Genomic DNA, 10418 nt, shown 5'->3' on the forward strand with positions numbered 1-10418 from the left:
ACTCTACCACTGAGCTACAACCCCAACTTATTTTTAACGTCCCCTAAGCGGGGTGCATTATTCCTGAAGCCATTTCAATACCAGGTTGCGATCTGGTAGGGAAACCACAATGTGTTATCCCAACTCATACGTTCCTAAAACCAACCTCAGCAATTTAGCAAAACCCTGTCTCAAAAAAAAAAGAAGGTTGGGGATGTGGCTCAGTATTTAAAAACCCTGGGTTTAATCCCTGGTCCCAAAAAAACAAAACCCGAACAAACAACAACAAAACCCCCAAAGAAATTAGTTGGAAGAATGGTAACTGACTTAGTAGAGGGAAGAGAGCTATAATTCAAGCAGCTGATAGAAGATACCAGTAAGAACGAACTAATTGCCCTGCAAAGGCTCAGAAATTGCAGAACTGAGAATGAGAACTTAAGAATGTAGTAATAATGCTTGAGGCTAAAATAAAAAATAGTTTCAAATCTACACACTGAAGATTTGTCTCCAGATTTATCTTTCAGGAAATGAGACTTAAACTAATCAGGAGTTATTATTTGATAGGTACAGAGATTTAACTTGGGATGATGAAAAAGATGGACAGTGGTGAAAGTTGCAAAACATTGTAAATGTACTTAATGACTCTGAGTCTTGCTAAATTGCCAGGATGGTCTACAACTTGCAATTTTCCTGCCTCAGACTCTCTGCAGCTGGGATTAAAGGCATGCAGCACTGTACATGGTTAAAATGGTAAATTTTATGTTAATTTAGACAGTATAAAGAAAAACTGTATTAGTTGGGCGCTAATACCACAAAAACAAAACCCCTGTATTGTTAGGCCTATAAAATATAGACAAAAATAATATATATAAAAATTAAATAACAGGAGTACAAATGACTTAAAGGTAGATTGTAGTATAATAATACAAGTAATCATTAAATTCAGAGGAGAAAGGAAGTGGGGGTAAGAAAAGGAAATAAATGAAAGGATATAAAGCTAATTTAGTAATTATTCACAGAGAGAATTCAGTAAACACTAACTGAAAAAGAAATTTATGCAAACTATGTAAAACCATAGTTACTGGGATGAGGATACAGCTCAGTGATAGAGCACTTGCCTAAGGCCCTGGATTCTATCCCTGGTACCACAAAGGAAAAAAATAAATCATAGTAATTAATGTAATCCCTATAACAAACAAAACCACAAATTTTAGAAACAATATAGTCTTCAAAAGCATAACAAATATAGATCAAGTAAAAAAAAAACTGGTTTGAAAAATACATCAGATGAACCTTATAGCTTATAAATTAAAAAAACTAAGAAAAAGTTATGCCACAAATATAATGTATATAATGTAGATAATAGTCTATTTTATCATTTACTACCATAAAATTATATATATATATATATTATAAAAAGTTAAAATTTATCCAAACATACCCACACACAGATGGGGGTACAATTCATGGGTAGAGTTCTTGCCTGGCATGTGTAATGCTCTGGGTTCAACTGCTAGCAACACACACACACACACACAAACCTTTACACAGCATACACAGCATCATTCTTAGTAAAGAGAAATGTAAACAAAGATGCAGTATTAAATCATAATTGAGAAAAATTAATTTTTAGCTACCTCCTATTGCTATTTATTGAAGTGAACTTGGTGAGGCTAATCAATTCACATGAGTAGTTCATCTTTTTAGTAATTGTATATGGAAATAAAAAGTGATCTCTCGTAGTTCTCTATTTTTCACCATACGCAAAATATATGTAACAGAAAAAATACGTGTGTATGTGTTAATAACTGCTTACTTATTGGTAAAGCTTTTGGTTAATAGTTACCAATAAAACTTTGAGAGTCCAAAGTTATTTGAGAATTTTTGACTGCTTAGGAGTTAGAAAGGGTTGTTCAAGGGTCATCTGTGTATAAGCAGACAAAAAGACCACACAAGGGCTGGGGTTGTGGCTCAGTGGTAGAGCACTCGAGTAGCACATGCAAGGCCCTGGGTTTGATCCTCAGCACCATGTAAAAATAAACAAATAAAATAAAGGTATTGTGTCCAACTACAACTTAAAACAAAACAAAACAAAACAAAAAAACAAACCCAAATAGGAAACTAATAGCAGCAGATGCTCTTGAGATAGAGAACTAGTTGGCTAGCCAGGCATGGTAGCACATGCTTGTAATCCCAGCAGCTCAGGAGGCTAAAGCAGAAGAATCAGACGTTCAGACAGCCTCAGCAACTTAGCAAGGCCCTAAGAAACTCAGGGAGACCCTTCCCAAAATAAAAAATAAAAAGGGCTAGAGATATATCCAGTGATAAAGCGCCTTTGGTTTAATCCCTAGTACTGCCAAAATAAAATAAAAAATGACAAAAAAATGAAAATAGAATTATATATTAAATAAAACCCCCAGAGAACCAATAGAAAAAGAAAAAGAAAAAGAAAAAAAAAAAAAAAAAAACCAGAGAAGAAATACCCCAAAAAGGGCATAGATTTATAGATTAAAAGGAAACACTAAGTACCCCTATCACAATGAATAAACAGAGTACACTGAGGGACAACATCTTTAAATATCAGAACACCAGAGACAAATAAGACACTAAAGCTTTCAGAGAGAGAAAAAGACCTGCACATGAAAAAAATTTAAATCAATATAGCATTGAGCTTCTCAACAAGCAAAACCAGAAGCTAGAAGACAGTGGAGCCAGACTGTCAAAACTCTGAAGAGAGGGCTGGGGTTGTAGATCAGTGGTAGAGAGCTTGCCTAGCACATGTGAGGCATTGGATTCAAGTCTCAGCACCAAATAAAAAAATAAACAAATCAAATAAACTTATCAAACAAACAAAAAAAACTCGAAAAAAGGGCTAACCTTGAATTCTCTACTAGTCCCAAATTAAGAGTCATATCTGAGAGAAGAATAACATAAAGACAAAAAAAATTACCTCCCATGCATCTTTTCTTAGGAAGCTCCTAGAAGATGTGCTCCAGTAAAAATGAGGTAGTAAGGAAGAGACAGGAGCTCTAAGAAACAAGGGATATAACAGCAAAGTAGTGAAAGGAAGTCTCAAAATATATCTGTGCAGGCCTCAGGAGCAATAGTCCTGATTATAGAAAAGAGGGTTCAGGGGCTAAAGAAATTGATTTCTCTGGGAGGGAAGCATCAAAAAAGAAAATTAGAATGGGAAGATTACTTGATATTTAAGTATTAACAAAATGATATTTGGACATGATAGTTCATGCTTATAATCCCAGATACTTGAGAGGATGAAATAATAAGATCACTTGAATCTGAGGTCAGCCTGGGCCACACAGTGAGTGAGACCCTGTCTTGGAAAACAACCAAGAAAAGAAAGAGGAAAAAAAAAAAAAAAAAGAGGAGGAAGAAACATAAAGGAAGGTAAACAATATTATGCCATTTGGGTAGTGAAAAATATTTAAATAATCACAACAGTGTAAATACCATTTATTTATCAAAAATTGTGGCATAATTGGAGCTATGAGGAGTGGTAGAATTCATGCATGCATAGTGTGCATAATACCCTGGTTTAATCCTCAGCACCAAAAAAAGAGAAGAGAGCAAAAGGATTGGTATATAGTTTAGTGGCAAAGTGTCCCTCAGTTCAATCCTTGGTACCAAAAAGAAAAAGAAAAATATCAAAAGAAAAGAAATATGGGTGTATATATACCAGAAGTGGAAAAAAAAAAAAAAAAAAAAAAAGTTGAAGTAGCTCTCTCTAGGGAGGGAGGTAGTGGTTTTCACTACTTTTCCAAAGTAAAGAATTATATATATATATATATATTTTTAGAGAGAGAGAGAGAGAGAGAAAGAGAGAGAGAATTTTTTTTAATATTTATTTTTTAGTTTTCGGTGGACACAATATCTTTGTATGTAGTGCTGAGGATCGAACCTGGGCCGCACGCATGCCAGGCGAACGCGATACCGCTTGAGCCACATCCCCAGTCCCAAGAATTATATTTAATTAAAAAAAAAAAAAGAAAAAGAAAAAAGAAAAACCAGGAGAAAAAAGAAAATTAAGCAGGCTATGAAGTTCTATGCTAACATACCATTTGAACTTGACTGAGCTTCATTATGTTCAAAATTAAAAGAGAAATATGATCATTTATGTAGTTTTTTAAATCCAAACAGAGAAAACACAACAATGAAACATTTCCATATTTTGCTCTATAATAAAGTTCTCACATGGAGTTTGATACACTGTTATTACCATCTCTAACTAGTATAGTACCTACCCAAAACAACACCACTGACACGGCATTTCCCAGCATGTTCAGGTTCTGGTTCCTCAAGAATAAGATCTTCTACAGCTCCCTCCCGAACAGTAAGCTGTGGTGTGTTCAGAATTTCTTTCTGTAAAAAGAGAATGCCAATTGAAACACAGTGGTTAAATAATCACTGTACTCTTTCCTGTTTTCATGTCCTATTCTTACCTGCATGTTTTGTTTATAGAGTTTCCTATCAATTTGAGCTCTCAGTCCCCAAACAGCTGGTCCCTTACGCCGGTTTAAAACTTTGTAATGCACACCAGACTGGTCACAGATTCGAGAACACAGGCCATCCAAGGCATCTACTTCCCTCATTAAATGCCCCTTTCCAATGCCACCAAAGGAAGGATTACAGGACATCTGACCTAAACAGAACAAACAAAATACACATGAGCACCTTGCATATAATGAGTGTTTAATAAGAACATGTTCATATAGGTGACTAAATCACCTTACAAACACACACACAAAAAGAAAATTTGAAACATGCTATAAAGAAAATTCCGAAGTCCCAATGGGATGCAACAGTTTTCTAGGGTATCCACAAAAACAAACAACTACCTGAACTTTTTTAAAAATCTTTTTCTTTGATACACATTTTTACTGTTTCATTAGGTTGTCTTTTCCAATAAAACATGGAATCTCATAAAATCTTCCTAAATCAAGCACACTTTTAAGAAGTTCCATGGCACTGGCTCATTGTTATCATCAATTACGTCTCATAAATGCCATCTACTACTTTCCTTTTATTTCTTAGAAACAATTAAATCATAAGTAGAGACCATATCTTATGCCTTCCCTTTAAATCTACTTAGTCTTATTTGGAAGTCTAAACGTATATGATTACCTCAAAGATTTTTATGGGAAGTTCAGGGATGGGAAAGTTTCACAACATCTGTACATCAACTGGAGTCACCATTACGCTTTCAAAAATTTTTAATGGTCTCTGTGGGGAGGCTGAATAGTGCTGTGGTTAGGAGCATTTTGAGTGTGTCTAGGAGAAATATGTTAAAGAGATCTGGCTCAATTTCTAGATCTACCACTTATTAGCAATGTGATTTTGGCAAGATAGCTATTTTTCTATACTTCTGTTTTCCTACTGTAAAAACAGAAATGATAGTGGTAGTAGACCATTTTCCTCTGAAATAGAATAATAATTTTGTTTAGGTAAAACTCCTGTCCCCATCATCCATAAGACTCTGTGCTCAGGGAGTATGACCCATCTGAGTTTAGGAGTAAGTCTTTATAAGTATAATCATGGCAATACCTGCTTTGCCAGATAAAAGGCAATAAGTCATGAAGTGGGAGCTGTTCAGGTCTCTAGGAAAGGGCTATCTCTTTCTCTTTTCTCTCCTTTTTCCTGCAGTAATGGGGATCAAACCCAGGGCCTCATGCAAGCTAGACATACCTAATTTCTACTACTGAGCTACACCCCTAGCCCCCACCCCTCTTTGAAGACATAAAAAGGGGGAAAAATACCCTTCTAAAAGTTGTCAATCTGGTGCCAGGCATGATGGCACATGCTGGCAATCCCAGGGGCTTGAGAAGCTGAGGGAGGAGGATCACAAGTTCAAAGTCAGCCTCAGGAACTTAGCAAGACCCTATCTCAGAATAAAAAAATAAAAAGGGCTGGGAATGTAGCTTAATGATTAAGCACCCTTGGGTTCAATCCCTATTACCCTCCACCCCCTCAATATAGATATGACTATATCTAAATGTGATATCTGGAACTATTTGGCAGCCATTTTGTAACCATGAGGATAGCTATCCTGAAGATGAGCCAGATGTGGTGTAATGGAGAAAAGGAAAAAATTTGAATCCTTGGACATTTTTGGTTTGCTGAATTAACAACCTTAGAGGTAATCAATGTGCAAACTTGTTAAATAACAAAGCTTCCCCTCCCCTTTTTTTTTGGTACCAGGGATTGAACTCAGGGGCTCTTGACCCCTGAGGCTCATCCTCAACCTTAGTTTTGTATTGTATTTATAGACAGGGTCTCATTTAGTTGCTTAGCACTTTGCTTTTGCTGAGGCTGGCTTTGAACTGTTCATCTTCCTGCCTCAGCCTCCAGAGCCACTGGGATTACAGGCGTGCGCTACCACGCCCAGCACAAATTCTTCTTTTTACCCAATCAACTGAAAAAGGATTTTGCTACTTTCAAAATAAGAAAATATACACAATATATTTAATACAGTGTCTACTGCAGATTAAGCAATAATAATTAACTAATTTTATTTCTCAGATCAGTGTAAAATATTCTTAGCCTATCATTCTTCACTTTTAAAAAAATTCACATAATTTCACTGAGCTTTTTTTTTTTTTATTGTGGGGCTGGAGGTTAAATCCAGGGGCTTGTGCAAACTAAGCATGTGCTCTACTAATAAGCTACATCCCTAGCCCTTATATTGAATTATTTTACAATTATTTTTACTCTAGGATAATTTTCATTACCAGTTACATTAAAGAATCCTCTATACTGACCATTTTCTCAAAATGTATACAAATATTTACAATTTCTGCCCTTATATGAACATTAGAAAGGTGTTACACACTTTGCATAAAATTAATAAGCACAGTGAACATTTTTCATAGTATTGAGTTTATGTATAAGCAACCAATTTGCCAGGCACATAATCCTAGCTACTCTGGAGGTTGAGGAAGATTGTAAATTTCCAGGCCAACCTCGGCAATTTGGGGAGACCCTACTCAAAATAAAAGAAAAAGGGCTGGAGTATAGCTCAGTGGTAGAGCACTTGCCTATTGTGTACTAGGTCATGGGTTTGATCCCCAGTACTACCAGGTAGATAAATAAATTGCAATCAATTTGTACCCCCCAAGTGCTCAAGTCAATATATTATTTCACATTAAAATGTTTAATATTTTATTATACAAACATGAAAATCAAAAAATAGAGAGAATAATTATTTCCCAATTATCAATTCAGATGCAATCTTACACCATTTACCACTCTACTCACTCCTTACTCCCAGACAACATATTAACTGTATATATATCAGACAAGCTCTTTTTGTTTAGAATAAACAAAATACACACACAAAAATAACTTAATCACACACAAAACTCTGAACTGTTTGCTAATGAATTAGTAACTAAAATAAAAACTAGAAATGTGGAAAGATATTGTGAAGGTTTTTTCCCCTATTACTCTGTACCACTTTCAAGCAATAATCTTCCCAGCTTTAGAAAGGACACATTTTAGATACTTTTAGATCAGAAACCAGTGGTTTACTCCTGAGATTCTGCTTGGGAAACATAAATTTTGTTAAAAATAAATAAAACTGGTGAATGGAAATGTTACTTTCCAGCTCTCCACTGTTACCAATATTCCATATTGTTTTACATCCACCAGCTTCACACATTTAAATTACATGTCTGGCTCCCAGAACATTGAAGTTGTGGTCTCTGTTTTAGATATTGTTACTTATCAGAATTGACAGCTTTTAACTCTTATTATACACAATTTAATTTTGTTGTTGTTGTACTAGGGATTGAACCCAGGGGCACTTTAGTACTGAGCCACATCCCCAACCTTTTTTATTTTTTTCTTTGAAGACAGGATACTAAAGTTGCTTTAAAAAACAACATTAAAATGTATAATAATCAAAGTAAAATCTTTTTGGAAATCATATAGCCTCTTCTCCCCTAAAAGAATCCCTGTGAAAGGTGTATATTTCTCCAGTTATGAGTTGAGTAATAATTTCTAAAAAGTATTTTAGCCTATACAAAATATGGGATTCGTTCACAATTTTATTTACTATTATATTTGCAGTATTGGTGGTTGAACCCAGACCTTGCATATGCTAGGCAAGCAATCCCTTACTGAGCCAAATCCCCAGCCCTTTTTATTTTCTATTTTGAGACTGAGCCTCACTAAATTGCCCAAGCTGACCTCAAACCTGCCTCAGTCTTCTGAATAGGTGGGATTAAATTCACAACTTTTACAAAAACACTAAATATTCCAATTACTCCTCATTCCTAAGCAAAAGGCAGGAGGAAAGGCATAAGCACGCATAATTTATAAGATGATGTTTCAGTAAGCATCTACCATGATGCTAGAATACTAGTCCTGCTGTAAAAGATGGCCTGACCATCCAATACCCGTTACAAAGGGAGAGGTAGTAGTATTCAGGTCCTAAGCGCAAAACTGAGAAATACACATCCATTAGAAATACATGATGCAGTAAAAAGTATTGTTATCCAAAGGGCTTCATAAAATTTCAATAAAAAATTTAATTGTTCTTTAATAAACGATTGTGAATAATGTCAGTCCACCCTTGATCTGAAGTAACAAGACAGTAGAGGGTAAACTCAACAATGAACTAAGAAGCTGCCATCAATATTTCTGAAGTTTCTCCTTTCCTGGCGCACCACGCTCTCCCTCTCTCCCTCTCTCCATCATCCCCGCAGATGAATACTTTTGTCAACAGCAACACTCCGCGGGTCCGAAGAATAGGTTAATACAGAGTTCTAGGCCAGGCCAGCGTGATCCCTGTGAGCCATTAACAAAAGCTAATACCGCCGGGCGCAGTAGGGCACGCCACAATCCCAGCGGCTCAGTAGGTTGAGGCAATAGTGATCGCAAGCTCACAATCAGTCTCTGCAATTTAGCCAAGCCCTTAAGCCACTTTTGCAAGATTCTATCTCAAAATAATAAATAAAAACGACCGGGTATGTGGATCAGCAATTAAGCACCTCTCGGTTCAATCTCTCATACAATTAAAAAAAAAAAAAAGTTAAAACCACAGGAGTTGGGATTCTCAATAGCTTTGGGAGAAGAGAGAGCTCTCCCACGGGGGTGCGGAGAGAAGCGGGTATTGACTACTGCGTCCTACGCCAGGCTCAACACCGCTCACGCTCCTCACCTATCGTGTCCACGCGGTGCGTGAGAAGTAGGGTTCGGGAGCCGCATCGAGCGGCGGCAGCGGCTGCCTCGGTCCCAGCATGTCCTCCACCTATAACTACCACATCGAAGTGGGGGGGAGGCGCTGCGCTGTCTCGGCTTAACCCGGCAAACGGAAGGTGTTGTTTGGTGAGAGAAGTTGCGACCCTGTGGCCACAGAGCCGGAAGGAGAACATGCTGAGAGAAGACCACAAAAATCCAGACTTTCAAGCAAACACGAGCGAGACGCAAAAAAATCTAAGGCACAATCTACAGGGCACAGCCATCTTCCCTCTGACGTCATGGCGTAGCACTCTACGTCCAGCGTCACCACTGACTGGCTGTTTGGCGCGACTGTAAGATCAGAGACACTGCCTAACGACGTACGTGACCCAGCGGGTGGGTGCATTCTTTTCCCGTCAACTCTAGTCTTTATGATTACTTACAGCTCTAAGTTGGGGGTTCCCACGGAAGTTCCTTTTTTGGCTTTTCCGGGAGTTGCAGTCATTATTGCTAGATGGCCACCCTCGGACAATAAATTTGATCGGTTTGACTTACCGTGTTCTTTGAATTTTCTGGTACATTATCGTCTTGACTTCATTTTGTCTATAAAAACTAGAGTCTGAAAATACGAATAGATTCGAAAGAAGTTCAAATATACTGATAGATGAAAGACTCATAGTGGCCAATTAGTGGATTAAATGGTTGGAGACTAAATGTCCTGTTTATGAAATGTAATTTTTGGGGAGTGGTGGCGTGGGCCATACCGAGAATTGAACACAGGGGCACTTGACCACTGAGCCACATCTCCAGCCCTATTTTGTATTTTATTTAGAGACAGGGTCACACTGAGTTGCTTAGCGCCTCCCCGTGGCTGAGGCTGGCTTAAGACATAAGAGCCGCTGGAGTTACAGTTGTGCTCCTTGGTACCCGGCTTAAATGTAATATTCTTAAAAATCTTCCTCAGATAGGAAATTTGACTAGGCAGAGAAGCAATCCATGTTGCAGTTTTACTGCTCTGATTATTAAAATTATCAAATATAAAGCCAGGCACAGTGGCTCAAGCTTGTATCCCAGCTGATCCTGAGGCTGAGGCAGGATTCAGCTCTGGCAATCTAGCAAAAGTCTTAAAACAACAATAACAACAAAAACCAACTTCATTCCCCAGTATCAGGGAAAAAAACCTCTCAAATACATCGTTTTGTTATCTTATTGAAAATAAACATTCTTTATGTGCAGTTTAAACC

At 37.2% G+C, this 10418-nt stretch overlaps 1 protein-coding gene across 3 annotated transcripts in view; it reads right to left on the bottom strand.

Moving 5' to 3' along the window:
- Mto1 (mitochondrial tRNA translation optimization 1) overlaps nt 1–9464 on the bottom strand; it is a 32865-nt gene extending 23401 nt beyond the window's left edge. For all 3 annotated transcript variants that reach the window (XM_076858497.2, XM_076858496.1, XM_076858498.1), the window contains exons 1-3: nt 9155–9464; nt 4437–4636; nt 4239–4356 (exon numbers count right to left, since the gene is read on the bottom strand). In XM_076858497.2, the coding sequence (XP_076714612.1) occupies nt 4239–4356; nt 4437–4636; nt 9155–9368 (532 nt within the window). In that variant the 5' untranslated portion in view covers nt 9369–9464. The remainder of the gene's footprint in view (nt 1–4238; nt 4357–4436; nt 4637–9154) is intronic.
- Nucleotides 9465–10418: the final 954 nt, after the last annotated feature.

Source organism: Callospermophilus lateralis, chromosome 6, assembly GCF_048772815.1.
Source record: "Callospermophilus lateralis isolate mCalLat2 chromosome 6, mCalLat2.hap1, whole genome shotgun sequence".
NCBI lineage: Eukaryota > Metazoa > Chordata > Mammalia > Rodentia > Sciuridae > Callospermophilus > Callospermophilus lateralis.